Source organism: Helianthus annuus, chromosome 8, assembly GCF_002127325.2.
Source record: "Helianthus annuus cultivar XRQ/B chromosome 8, HanXRQr2.0-SUNRISE, whole genome shotgun sequence".
In the NCBI taxonomy this organism is placed as follows: Eukaryota; Viridiplantae; Streptophyta; class Magnoliopsida; order Asterales; family Asteraceae; genus Helianthus; species Helianthus annuus.
Window position 1 is genome coordinate 60,733,795 of NC_035440.2, and position 14,866 is coordinate 60,748,660.

Here is a 14,866-nt window from a genome sequence, read left to right on the forward strand (position 1 = left end):
CCCGAGGAGTGGCAGCCAACATTATATCATGATAGAATGAATAAGCTCAAGAACAAGGCAGCGGCCTTCATTTGTGAACGAGAGGTTCGGGAAGTGGAGTTCCAACAGTTTGGGGTGTTTGATAAGTTTCGGGCGGTGGAGATGTCCTTTGACACACTGAAGAAGCTCGGGAAGTATGACAGTCTCCCGGCTCGTGATTACAGGATTCCCACTCTCGATGATTTGTTAGTGAAACCGGAGAAGCATCCGCGGTGGAATGATATGTTGGCAGCAATATTTTTACCCGGTACATACAGTGGTATTTTGTACCGGAAAAATTTAAGAATCGAAGCAAAGCTATTGCTAGCTATTTGTTTGTTGAATGTGATACCGCGCAGATGAGATAAGGAACAGGTGAGATTCCCGGAGGTACCTGTTCTCTATTCGCTAATGCATGGGTCTCTACGTTTTCCGATACGCTATCTCATAATGCACCACCTGTGGATCAGCCGAAACAAATATGGCAGGGACATTGTCCCATATTGTAGGATCATCACGGGGTTGATGAAACAGCAGAAAGCTCTTACTTCGGAGGATCGAGGGGTAACGAAGAGGCACCAACCGTTTACGTTAGACAAAATGGGAAGTGGTTGGACATATACCCAATCGGAGCGGTATCACAATTTAAAATCCGAGGGTCAAAGATGGAGAGCTCTTAAGGCGAATGCGAGAGATTTGTTACCGGGTGAAGAGGATGAACCCGAAAGTGAAGCGGAGATCCCAAGTGGGGATGAAGGTTATGAGGAGCAACCGCAAGGCGGTGTGAATTTGAATGTGGGTCAAGGGGGTCATGGTGGAGGTTTTGGTGGTGCTTTCTACGATTATACTGAGCGATCTTATGTGCCCGGGTGGGCGTAAGAAGGTACCATGCAAGAAGTAATAGCAAATCAACTTACTCTGGCTTCTGTCTTCGATACATGGACGGGTCCGGAGCGGACGTTATATGACCAAAATACCATGATGAGTGCAAGTATTAAACGTTCTTTGAAGCAAAATCTTGATCGTAGTGAGGCATGGAATCGCACATTTGCGTATTCCTGAGAGGTGGAAACGAATAATAGGTACTTCGACGATCAAGCGAGGAGGATGCATGCAGATTGGCATGCCGGAAGGCCGGTTGTTGAGGATCCACAACATGTGGATTATGCCTCGTTACCGCCTTATGATGGTAGTGTCTCATATCCGACTCCACCGCTTCACCACTCACAATGGATTGACCCGAGGCAGCAAGAGGGAGCCCAACAACAAGGAGGGAGTAGCAGCGGCGCGTTTGCATTTGGAGAATGGAATGACATGATGTCTTCCATTTTTGGACCTCCAGGACCGCGCTACTATTAGTCAGGTGGTGTTCTCTCTTTTGTATAATTTGTGTATATTTGTAGTTTTGCTTTGTTTATGGTTGGGCGGTTGGGTGGTGTATGTTTGTTTTGTTGAGTTTGGGATGGTGCGTGTTGGTGGTGTCGTGTTTGTTTGTTTAAAAAAAAGTAAAAAAAAATATAAAATGAAAAATCCAAAAAGATATTTGGGGTTTGAGTGAAGAAGCTTTTTGTGATGTTGAATGACTTTAGTGATCAAAGCCTCCTAAAGCCATACATTGGGGTCAATGTATCCCAAGTGTGGCGATGGGGGGAATTTTTTGAAGATTTTTGAAAAATTGTGAGCCAAGCGAAACGATGTGAAAACTTGAACACCCTTAATTAACCCCAAATGGTGCACCGACAACCCTTGATACCTTTTTCATTCTTGGTGAGAATTGTAGCCACACTTGTATGTAAATAATGCTTATCTTTGATGAGAGTGGCTACAGGTGGGGGTGCGTTAGAACTTGTGCTTGAATGCGATTTGAGTCCTTAGTTAGACATGAATGTAGAAAGGATAAGGGCATTTAGGTAGCCTCGTCGTTGGTGTGAGCGAGTGTGGGATTTGGGGGGTTGGACCTCATAAGTTTTATATATGAGCATGGTAGTGAGAGGGGCGGGGGTTTGGACATTTAGTTGCCCAATTTTGTGCCTAAAAGCCTATCATTTGCTACCCCTAGCTACTTACCTAAAAATTTGCCCAATTTGACCCGGTCTTTTAGTATTAGTAGTAGTTGTAGTAATGTGATGTAGATATGTCATGCTTTATTGCATGGTTATTTTCTCTAAAAAAAATAAAGCAGAAAAATCGAAAAAAAAAGGAAAAAAAAAAGAAAGAAAAGAAAAAAAATATGAAAAATGAAAAGAAAGGATGTTAGTTGTCTTGTATTTAGTAGTTAGTTTGGTAGTTGTTATTTTGTTTATTTGTGTAATAAAAAGACCGGGCCAAATTTTCGCTACTTCATATATATCCCATTTCCTACCTATACACCTAGCCACGTTACAACCTTGAAGTCCCTTTGATTTCCATTCATGTTTGGCACTTATAGGAGAAGGATTGATTTATGTACAAGCCTATGATCGCGCAACCACCCGTTTGCCTATTGTGTGTCTAGCTTATCTGTGCTAGTATTCAATTGTAGCCGAGAGGAGAGATTTAGAGAGGGGTGCATTGGTTGGGTGTTAAAAAGGGGTTAGTAAAAAGATTGCTTGTTTTGCTTGGTTTACATTGATCACTTGTTTAGAAACTGATTTGATGAGTTGCTTTGGGACAAGCAACGGTTAAGTGTGGGGATGTGACGGGTGGTCCATTGAACAACCCTTTGCGAAGCTAAAAGACAAGTTTATCCCTCATTTATGTGTGTAATTATCTTGAATTAGATAACTACTGTTGTTTATGTCTCAGGTACGGTTTGGCGGCTCAAATGGAGGAAAAATGCAGCTTTGAAGGCTTACAAGTTGAACGGGTTGAGAATGTGGAGCTAAAGATGAACAAAGCACAAAATTTAGGTTGCCACCGTAAATTACGGTCCCACCGTAATTTACGGTGGACCTGAAAAGCATTTGGTTCCCACCGTAAAACAGTTTCAAGCTACCGTAACCATATTATGTCCACCGTAACTTACGGTGGAGCCGTAAGTTACGGTGGAGTCTGCGAACACTTTTGTAACTGCCACAATTAAGACGGTTTATGGGTGTCTTTTGGGTTATTCTCATCATTGGACGTTTTTGGAGCTTGCTAGGGGCGATTTTGGTGATCTGGCTTGGTTGTAAACATTATCTAAACATTTCGTTTGTGTTTTTGATCGGTATGAACATTGAACTTTGTGCTATGATGATTCACCAAGCTATGTGTGGCTAAACTCATGGTGATCATCCTGAATTGAAGGTTTGTTTAAGACTTTTGTGTTTGGATTCGTATTTCTAGAATAATAGACTTGCAATGTTTGTTTGTTTATTATGGTGTGTGGATGTTTGATTGTAAATTGTTGATTGATGTTATACTCATATTCTAAACCGTACGTTCTTGGTGTCGTTGACAATCGAGATATCACGGGAGGGATTAGGGTTGGATATTAGTCAATTGGTTATCGGGTAACAACCTCGCATTGTCATAATCCGAGTACTTAGTTCCCTTTTATCACAACAAACAATTACACACGAATCATGTCTACGTGATTCTTTCTAGTGAATTTAAACACAATTGTCCAAAGCAAACTGGAAATTTAGGATGGTCGCTTGTTCCTAATTTGTTTACAAACTACGGTCTTTGATTTGCAATTTAATTAGTTAATTTTAGTTATTAAAACCAAACAATCAAATCTTGAATTTTAATTTCTGCATTTTAGGTAATTGTAGTTTAATTACAAAGCTATACAATCGACATACTTTCCACATACTCCCTGAGTTCGATACCCTCTTACCACTATCTATAGTTGTTTTTGGGATTAAATTTGCGTGTACCTACGACAGCACGCCGACATTAACGGCTTTACTGATCGAAAATGTGTGTCAAACGAGAGAATTACCAAACGTTGATTATATCGTTCATACTTCATACTACAGATTTAGTACTTTTGTAACGCTATGCCGTATGGTGATCCACCACATAGACGCCACATCATAATACTTGGAGGATGCTCCTCCAAGGTAGAAACACTGGAAATGGAGAATGATCCTTGTGACATCTGTGCTTATAATCATTGTACAAACTCTGAATAGTTCAATTATCAATAAAACAATGTGATTTGACCCCAATGTTTGTTTATTTATGTTTGACATTTTGCACGTTTTAATTTTTGTTCGATTTCAAACTCTATATCGCTTTCTGGAAAGTTATACGCAAACTGATGCGTAAACGTGATCAGTTTAACGCGACAAACACTCCGGAACATCAACATATGCTTAACATACCTTAAATAACCTTTACATAACTTAGAAATAAGTTTTAAAGGGTTTGGTATGGCAAAAACAAGTTTATTCGATCGCAGGGACTATTTGCGATAAAATGCGAAAGTATGCCGATTAGTATAGTAACGAACATTCCGGAACTTGATCATAAGCTAAACATACCCTAAATATCTTTTACATAGCTTAGAAATAGGCTTTGAGGGGTTCGGTATGCAAAAATAAACTTATTAGTCAATCAGGGACTAAAAGCGTCAAAAAGTGCATAAGTTTGCATTTACGCGCATATCTTACGTTCTGAACATATCCGGACATCCAAAAAATTTTGTAATCATAAAAGTATTTTATTTTAGTGATTGGCATGCTAAAATTCAATTCGTCATGTAATTTGGATCGTTTTTCGCGTCCGTTCGAGTTTCGTCGTAATTAACCGAACAACGTTACCGTACGACCAAACGAACCGACATCCGTGATATTTCCGAGCATATTTCATATCCCCTATACTTAAACTTCATTATTGAGCCTTGAAAATGGGTTAACAGGGCTTAAACGCGTCAAAAATGGCTTAAACATTCTGCAGGGACCATTTTTGCCAATTTTTGAAGGTTTCTGGCCCACATAGGCCGTGGCGTCGCGCCACAGCAAAGGGGGTGAGCCGTCGCGGCACGTGACGCCCCTGTTTTGACAGAAACTCTGTTTTCAGCATCTGGCTTGAATTTCAGGGTCTTTTATGTAAACTTTTCAATACTTGGAGCTGGTATTTGAGGTCCCATAGTATTCACAACCATGTGCAACACATGGATGGCCAAGATTGATTCTCATAACACTTGGAATGATCTTGTTGATCCTAACTTACTATAAATAGAAGTGGTTCTTCACTTCATTCCTCACATTTGATTCAATTTTGCTCTAAGTTTAAGTTTAACACTTCATACCTGAGTATTTTGAATCAATTATTCCTTGCTTGGACCTTTTGTAAGCTTCTTTAATGCTTGTTTATGCTTTTCAAGTGTGAAAATCAAACAGTGTTTGACTTTCTGCTTTGACCAGTCTTTAGTCAACACAAAGTTCGTTTGAACTTTGCAACGTGAGCGTAATCACGATAATCACGATGGTTATAGTCCCTTGTGACTATACCTACTGATTACCACGTTGATTAGGTATAGTGACGAATCAAAGTTTCGGTCAAAGTACGTATTTATGCGTATTTTGCAACGAAGCTATTTTCGGGTATCAAAACCCTTTTGTTTTGATATCAAACTTGTTTTCTAACTTAGTTAAACATGTTTTAACATGTTTAACTCGCCACTTTTAGTCTAGTGCTTATATAGGGTCGTAAGATAAGCGGTCTAAACAACCGCTTAGACTTTCGAACCCGACCCGTTTGGTCGAACATTAGGATCCGACCAAACATATTTTGTGACCATAGTTGTATAGGGAATAACGTTCCGAGGTTATACCTTATGGTCACTTCGTTTAGTTAGTTGTATGATAGGTAGTTTATATGCCTTAAGAAAATGACCAAAATGCCCTTTTTACGCATAATTTCATTTTAAGCATATGTAACCTAAATTTTGACATCTAAACAGATTAGGCAATATTATTAGACATGTTAAGGCATATAATACTTGTCATGGGACTAGTTAGGCGGTCCGAACGCGTTATACGCAAATGACGCGTTAAAGTAGCGTAAGCTACCTAAGCGGGTCGTAAGCACTTAGGATAGGTTCCGATTTAGAATGTAGGCTTTGTTAAACCATAATTACATGAGTTCCAATACTCATTTGGTTTACGAAACCTCATTCTATCCGATCTTCCGATTTAGGTCTGGTTTAGAGTTAATTACTGTTTTCGTCCCTATGGTTTGTCAAAAATCACTATTTCAGTCCATTAGTTTAAAAATTGCGATTTCAGTCCCTGTGGTTTCACTATCGTAATCATTTCAGTCCCTGTGGTTTCACTTTCGTAACCATTTCAATCCATTATTCTGTTAAGTACAGGGACTGAAATGGTTACGGAGGTGGACTGAAATGGTTACGAAAGTGAAACCACAGGGACCGAAATCGCAAATTTTAAACTAATGGACTAAAATAGTGATTTTTGACAAACCACAGGGACGAAAACAATAATTAACTCTCAGGTTTATTAACGTAGTTACCTATATTAGGTGCCGATTGATTCCGTGATCCTTCTAGCATTGTTTGGTTGTTATATCAAGACTTCTAAGCAATATCAAGTGAGTACATAGTCCCCTCTTTTACTGTTTTCAAATGTTTTGGGGTGATACACATGTGCCTACTTGTTACTTTCGTGCTTTTCGTGCTTTCATGAAATATACTTGCTATGTTCATTAGTACGCATATAGTACATAATTTAAATTGTCATTTGCTATGTATGTTGACTGAGCATGCTAGCACATTGTTTTCATAAACACGTTTGTTGCATATGTTTACTCAGCATATGGACACATTGATTTACATTACATTACTGCTATGTATGTTTACTGAGCATGCTAGCACATTGATTTACATGACATTTCTGCTTCATATGTTAACTTAGCATACTCAGTACATTGTTTTCACATAACATGCTTACATTTGGTATGTCATTTGGTTTGTATAACGAAACTAAAATACGTTCATTAACACTGATCATGCCGCTCGGTTGTATGTAGTGGTACCATAGGAATTGACAATTCCCATTCCTGGAATTCTAGGTTTGTTTGGACATAAGGAATGACAGAATCTGAAAACATTTTTAATAAACCTTTGATTTGTGTAAAGGTTTATCCTATAGTCTCAAGGCTTAAATGTATGCGTTTAACATTACCGCATAAATGTTTGTATCAGTAAGGTATTGATTTTGCAAAACATAAATTTTGACTTAAACTATGATTTAATCAAACACATTGTTTTGTACATTTTACTATAGGATTGAGTAATACTCTTATTCACCATACATTTGTTTACACATTAACATTATACACATGGTTTGAGTTGATACCTTTCGCTTGCCATACATATTATTTGATTATACAAGACTTGAGTTACATTTGACATTATACATTGTTTACACGTAAACATTCATACATTGGTTAAAACAAGACATTTTGATGGTTATTTGGTAAGTGATTTACTTAACGAGGCGACGTTTAGTATGATAAAAGCATGGTGGATACGCCGCTGGTACTTCCTATATATAAGTGCTTTTATGATATTACATATCGTAGCGTTATCTAAATCATTTCAATTTATTCAATGACATAATATATTTTATACAAATGACATATTTTCACAAGACATCAATTTACAAACAATATAACTTATACAATTATCGATTTTCATATGATTTGCAAAGGAAAACATTATACAAGATTCATGGCTAACTTTTTGTTAAACATTTCTTTTAACTTACAAGTCATGAATCCTGCTTACACAAAACCTATGTATCTCACAAGTATTTTTATGCTGACGTACCTATTTTCACATGTGTTTTCAGGAGCTGATGCATAGGGTTGATCAAGATACACTTAGGCGGACTCGGGCCTTAGTGACAATAAAAGATGAAAGACTTGTTTAATTATGTTATGTTTCTTTTGTGTTAAGACACTGTAACCTCTTAATTTCAAATAAAATCGAACTTTAATTTACCATGGTTGTGGAACAATAATTCTGTCGCTCCACTCCTCGACATTTCCGCCGCGGTTTGTTGTTTTGGGCGGTCGGGGTGTGACAGAAGAGTTGGTATCAGAGCCAATGGTTATAGGGAATTAGGTCATTAGTAATGCTTTGACCTAGACTATAACTTTTCTAGGACCCCAACACAAGTTACCTTGTGTTTAGATCTTAAAACATTACCGACGCCTACCTTTAGGTGACAACCAAAACAAGAACACAATTTTTCCAAAATGATTTTTGAAAATCAATCATCTATTCTTAGATGATTTGTTATAAGCTTTTGAACCCTCTAAATTTTCAAAATCTCATCAAAGTTTGGGTCTAAATAATGTGAACACGTGCAATCTGGAAGGGTGGATGCCTGTATCTCGAGTTTTCTGTCTAGGCTAGAGTGTTCGTACAAATCCACATAATCGCACCAGTCACTCTTACCTGGGAACTCTTGGGGTGAGTGTCCACTTATAGGCTAAAGCATGTCTTCGCGATATATTATTATGACCCATTTACTTTGATTAGTCATTGTGTGTCGTTTGTTTGCTTTGTGGTACGAACGAATGACCACCATCATGCTTTTTGTCGATATTTGTATCATCTCATTTTCATCATATCATCTCACTCGTTTTCTCTTATGTTTCCTCTTTTAGAATGCCTCCTCGACTCGATGCTCAATCTCAACCTAACGCTGAACTGGCGACTATCATGCATAGCAAATGGCTGCTGCACTCCCAAATCTCATCGCTCAAATCAACCAAGCCAACAATAACAACAATAATGCTCCGTGCAACTTCAAAAGTTTCAATTCGACTAAACCGCTTAAGTTTAGTGGTTCTAAAGGGGCAACTGGGCTCTACAGTGGTTTGAGAGTTTTGATAGCACCTTTCGCCATGTTCAGTGTCCCGATAATCATAAGGTTGAGTTTGCTTCTAGTGTATTTCAAAAGATGGCTCTTACTAGGTGGAATGGGGTAATGAGAGACCGTGGTGCTAATGTTGCTCTAGCATAGACCTGGGAAGAGTTAGGCTCTTATGATGAGGGAATTCTGTCCTCGTCATGAACAAAGGGCATTGGAAAGAGAGTTTGATGACCTGAAACAAGACAGTGGTGAACATCGAGCTTATACCGACAGATATGAGGAGCTGAGTTTGTTATACCCTACAATGGTTACCCCACTTGATAAAGCTATCGAGAGGTATGTTGATGGTTTACCTGACCAAGTGCAAGATATCGTTACTGGTAGCAACCCTACCACAGTTCGACAGGCCATCGAGTTGACTACGACTTTGACCGAGTCGCAAATCAGGAAAGGTAAACTCCATAGGAAGGGTGACAAGAAACAGGGACAGTCGTCTGATAAGAGTGAGAGTAATAAGGGTAAGAAATCTGGTTCTTCAAAGAGGTCTAGGAAGCGCAAGGCTTCCCAGAATTTCGCTGTTACAGCGTAGGCCAACCAGGTAGGGCTGTTCAAAAAGCTCGCGGCTCGGAGCTCGCTCAAAGCTCGCTCGGATTTAGCTCGAAAAAAGCTCACTCGATTTGGCTCGGTTTAAAAGTGAGCCGAGCCGGCTTGGCTTGGTTAGAAAGTGAGCCTAGCTCGGCTCGGCTCGTAACGAGCCGAGCTGGCTCGGTTCAGCTCGCTTTGTAGCTCGGCTCGGTTTAGCTCGAATCATTTTACTTATAATAAGTTTTAATTTTATATACATTATAATATATTACAAAAAACTGATTATTATTTACATGTATATAGGTTTGTAATTTGATATTTATGGCATATTTGAAGATTGATTACCATATTAATGAACTAATATTGTATTTTATTGAAATTAAAACTTATTTTGCGTTGTTAAACTTAATTTTGATTTGAATTGTATTAGGTTGAACTTATTTTGAATATATTCTTTTAAATTATTGAATAATATTTTAGTCTATTAAATTTTAAGAGGTATATATTATTTTTTTTTATAAAATCGAGCCCAACCAAGCCGAGCCGAGCTAGCTCGGTTTAAAACCAAGCCGAGCCCGAGCTTAGATTTTCAGCTCGGTTTCAAATCCGAGCCGAGCCAGCTCGGTTTATAATTGAGCCGAGCCCGAGCTTGGCCTGGCTCGGCTCGGCTCGGCTCATGAACAGCCCTACAACCAGGCAGCTCCAAATCAGCCCGCGCAACCACCTGCCGAGAAACCATACATTGGCAATGCACCTCTGTGCAACATGTGTAACAACCACCACCAACCACACGCTCAATGTCGTTATTGTACCAACTGTGGGAGATCTGGTCATCTTGCTACCACATGTCGTCTTCCTGCTAACCAGAACCAAGCTGCACAAAACCCTGCTCAGCAACCTGCCCAACAGCCTACTCAACAACCAACACAAGCTGCACGAACTCACTATCCTCCTGGTTCATGCTACAATTGTGGGGATCTGACCCACTATCGAAATCAGTGTCCAAGGTTGGCGAATGCGAATCAGGCGCAGGCTCGTGGACGAGTCTTTAACATGAATGCAAACGAAGCGCGTGCAGACAACGAGGTGGTAAATGGTATGTTCTTCGTTAATAATCAACCTGCTTCTGTTCTTTTTGATTCGGTTGCCGATAAGAGTTTTGTGTCATTATCTTTTGAACCTTTGCTTCGCATGACTAGAACAAAACTAGGAAAGCCCTTGACTGTAGAGGTAGCTAGTGGTGATCCCGTTGTACTCGATTCTATTCTTCGAAATTGTCAGTTGAACCTTAATAACCATCTTTTTCCTATTGATCTCACGCCAATGCAACTTGGAAGCTTTGATATTATAGTGGGAATGGATTGGTTAGCCAAGTATCACGCAAAGGTAGTTTGTTTTGAGAAGATTATCCGTATACCGCTTTCGTCTGGTAAGATCTTGGAGGTTCGTGGTGAGAAACCTGCTAGTAGTCTCAAACTCATGTCATGTACTCAAGCTCAAAAGTATTTACAAAAGAACTATGTGGCCTTCTTGGCACATGTCGTAGAGGAGAAAGGCAAAGGTATATCTATTCAAGATATCCCTGTTGTTCGGGATTATCCTGAAGTTTTTCCTGAAGAATTACCTGGTTTACCCCCAGCACGTCAAGTTGAGTTCGTATTGATCTTGTACCCGGTGCTAATCCTATCGCTAGATCTCCGTATCGTCTTGCACCGTCTGAGATGCATGAATTATCTAAGCAGCTTCAGGAGCTTTCTGACAAAGGTTTTATTCGTCCTAGCTTTTCACCTTGGGGTGTTCCTGTTCTTTTTGTTAAGAAGAAAGATGGCTCTTTTAGGATGTGCATCGATTATCGTGAGCTTAACAAGCTTACCATCAAGAATCGATATCCCCTACCTCGCATTGATGATCTCTTTGATCAGTTACAGGGTGCTACTTGCTTCTCAAAGATTGATCTACGTTCTGGGTATCATTAGCTTCGTGTACTCGAGGAAGATATTCCTAAGACTGCTTTCCGCACAAGATATGGGCATTATGAGTTCACTGTTATGCCATTCGGTTTGACTAATGTTCCTGCTGTTTTCATGGACTTGATGAATAGGGTTTGTAAGCCTTATTTGGACAAGTTCATCATCATTTTCATTGATGACATCTTGATTTATTCTAAGACACGAGCTGATCATGAACAACATCTCTGTCTTACTATGGGACTCCTAAAGAAAGAACAACTTTTCGCCAAATTCTCCAAGTGCGAATTTTGGCTTAAGGAGGTTCAATTTTTGGGTCACATCGTCAACGAACAAGGTATTCATGTAGATCCCGCCAAAATCAGTGCGATTATGGATTGGGATACACCTACTACTCCCACCGAGGTTCGTTCATTTCTTGGTCTTGCGGGTTATTACCGCCGCTTTATTGAAAACTTCTCCAAGATTGCGATTCCTCTCACTGCTTTAACTCAGAAGAATAAACCCTTTGAATGGGGATCTAAACAAGAAGAAGCTTTTCAAACCTTGAAGCAGAAACTTTGTGATGCACCTATTCTATCTTTACCTGAGGGCAACGATGATTTTTTCGTGTATTGTGATGCATCCAACTTGGGTCTTGGCTATATTCTCATGCAAAGAAACAAAGTCATAGCTTACGCATCGAGACAGTTGAAGGTTCATGAGAAAAACTACACGGCTCATGATCTTGAGTTAGGTGCAGTAATATTTGCTCTTAAAATCTGGAGACACTATCTGTATGGTACAAAATGTGTGGTTGTCACTGACCACAAAAGTCTTCAGCATATTTTCAATCAGAAGGAACTTAACATGAGGCAACGACGTTGGGTTGAACTTCTAAACGACTACGATTGCGAAATTCGCTACCATCCTTGTAAGACGAATGCCGTGGCTGATGCATTGAGTCGTAAGGAACGAGTCAAGCTTCATTATGTTCAGGTTCGATCTGATATTCAAACCCGCATTTCTCATGCTCAACATACTTGTGTCTCACAAGACTTGATGGGTAAGGAATTACCATGTCACATTAAGCCTGATCTTGAACTGAAAGACAATGGATCATATTATTTCATGGACCGTTTGTGGGTCCTAAGTCAAGACAATCTCCGCACCTTGCTAATGGATGAAGTTCATAAGTCTCGTTATTCTATTCATCCTGGTGCAGATAAAATGTATAAGGATCTTCGAACCCAGTATTGGTGGCCCGGTATGAAGAAAGACATTGCCTTGTACGTATCCAAATGCCTTACTTGTCTTAAGGTTAAGGCTGAACATCAACATCCCTCTGGATTATTGGAGAAATCAGAGATTCCAGTTTGGAAATGAGAAAACATTGCTATGGATCTCATTACCAAGTTGCCACGCACTAAGAAAGGTCATGACGCCATCTGAGTAGTTGTGGATCATCTTACAAAATCAGCGCATTTCTTGCCAATCCGTGAGGATCTATCTGCTGACAAGCTTGCAAAAATCTATGTGGATGAAATCGTATCTCGTCATGGCGTTCCTTTGAACATTATATCTGATAGAGATGCTAGATTCTCGTCTCATTTTTGGAGAACCATGCAATCTGCTATGGGAACCCAACTTAATTTGAGCACAGCTTATCATCCTCAAACGGATGGTCAATCTGAAAGAACAATCCAAACATTGGAGGATATGCTTAGAGCTTGTGTGATCGATTTTAGTGGTAGTTGGGATTCGTATCTACCGTTGATTGAATTCTCCTACAACAATAGTTATCACTACAGCATCAATATGGCTCCTTTCGAGGCTTTATACGGTCGAAAATGTCGTTCACCAGTCTGCTGGAATGAGATTGGTGAAGCTCAGCTTACTGGACCTGAGTTCATTCTAGAGACTATAGATAAAGTCAAGAAAATTCGCGACAACCTTCAGACAGCTAGAAGCCGTTAAAAGAGTTACGCGGATAGATGACGCAAGCCTTTGGAATTTCAAGTCGGTGATCGCGTCTTACTTAAGGTTTCACCTTGGAAAGGTGTGAACAGATTTGGAAAGACAGGAAAACTTGCACTTAGATATGTTGGACCATTCAAGATTGTCGAAAGAATCAGAAAGGTGGCCTATAGACTTGAGTTACCTCTTGAACTCGGAAATGTTCATCCAACCTTCCACGTGTCCAATCTCAAAAAGTGTTTAGCTGACGAGAACCTCCACATACCACTTGATTAGATTCGTGTTGATGACACAATGCATTTCGTTGAGAAGCCTGTGGAAATCATGGACCGTGAAGTCAAATGGCTCAAACGCAAGCGCATTCCACTTGTTAAAGTTCGCTGGGAATCTAAACGTGGACCAGAATTTACATGGTATAGAATTGTATTTTCCCTTGCTATTCACAATGTAACAAAGTCAATATAAAGGACCCACCCGAATCTTCTATTTTTGGTAGGATATACACAATAATTAGACCAAATCCTTTCATATTTACAAAATTGCTAATACACCCCCGCAGTCGAAGCGTAGGGTGGCCGAATGCTAAGACTGGATCTGAGGTCATCGAATAAAACTCTAGGTAGCCCTTTGGTGAAAATATCCGTAATCTGATGACGAGAAGGAACATGAAGAACACGAACATGACCCTGCTGAACCTGATCTCGAACAAAGGGAATGTCAAGCTCGATATGCTTTGTTCGCTGATGTTGTACAGGGTTTCCCGAGAGATAGACAGCACTCGCATTATCACAGTAAACCAGAGTTGCACGGGAGACTGGGTGGTTGAGCTCAAGGAGAAGATTGCGAAGCTAGCAAATTTTCACGACAACGTTAGCAACACCTCTATATTCAGCCTCTGCACTGGAGCGGGAGATAGTGGCCTGGCGTTTAGAAGACCAGGAGATGAGATTGTCACCCAGATAGACACAGTAACTAGAGGTGGAGTGGCGAGTGTCAGGGAATCCCGCCCAATCTGCATCAGTATAAGAAACCAGGGAGAGGTTTGGTATCGACCCAAGATGAAGACCGTAGTTGGAGGTGCCTTGAATATACCGTATAATGCGTTTTAATGCATTCCAATGATCAACCCGTGGAGAATGCATATGCATGCAAATCTGCTGAACGGCATAGGAGATACCGGGACGAGTAAATGTTAGGTACTGTAGAGCTCCAGCCAAACTGCGATAAGTAGTGGGGTCATCATGTAATTGGCTAGAGTCAGCAGACAGCTTTGCTTGAGTGTCAACAGGAGTGGCGACAGGTTTGCATGAGTCCATGAGGCACGATGAATAATGTCTCGCACATACGCCTGTTGAGATAGAAACATGTTGTTACCGTTGCGTGTAACCTGTATGCCCAAAAAATAAGAAAGAGGAGCCAAATCTTTCATAGCAAATTCCCCTGATAATATACGCATAAGTCGCTGTCGGAGAGCATCAGAAGAGGTGACAAGAATAATGTCATCCACGTAGATAAGAAGATAAG

The 14,866-nt window shown here is 40.0% G+C and overlaps 1 protein-coding gene across 1 annotated transcript; it reads right to left on the reverse strand.

Annotated features, from left to right (window-relative positions):
- Positions 1 to 14,190: 14,190 nt before the first annotated feature.
- Positions 14,191 to 14,658, reverse strand: LOC110870106 (uncharacterized mitochondrial protein AtMg00810-like). Its single transcript, XM_022119304.1, has one exon. It carries the CDS (start codon positions 14,656 to 14,658, stop codon positions 14,191 to 14,193), a length of 468 nt encoding a protein of 155 aa, XP_021974996.1.
- Positions 14,659 to 14,866: the final 208 nt, after the last annotated feature.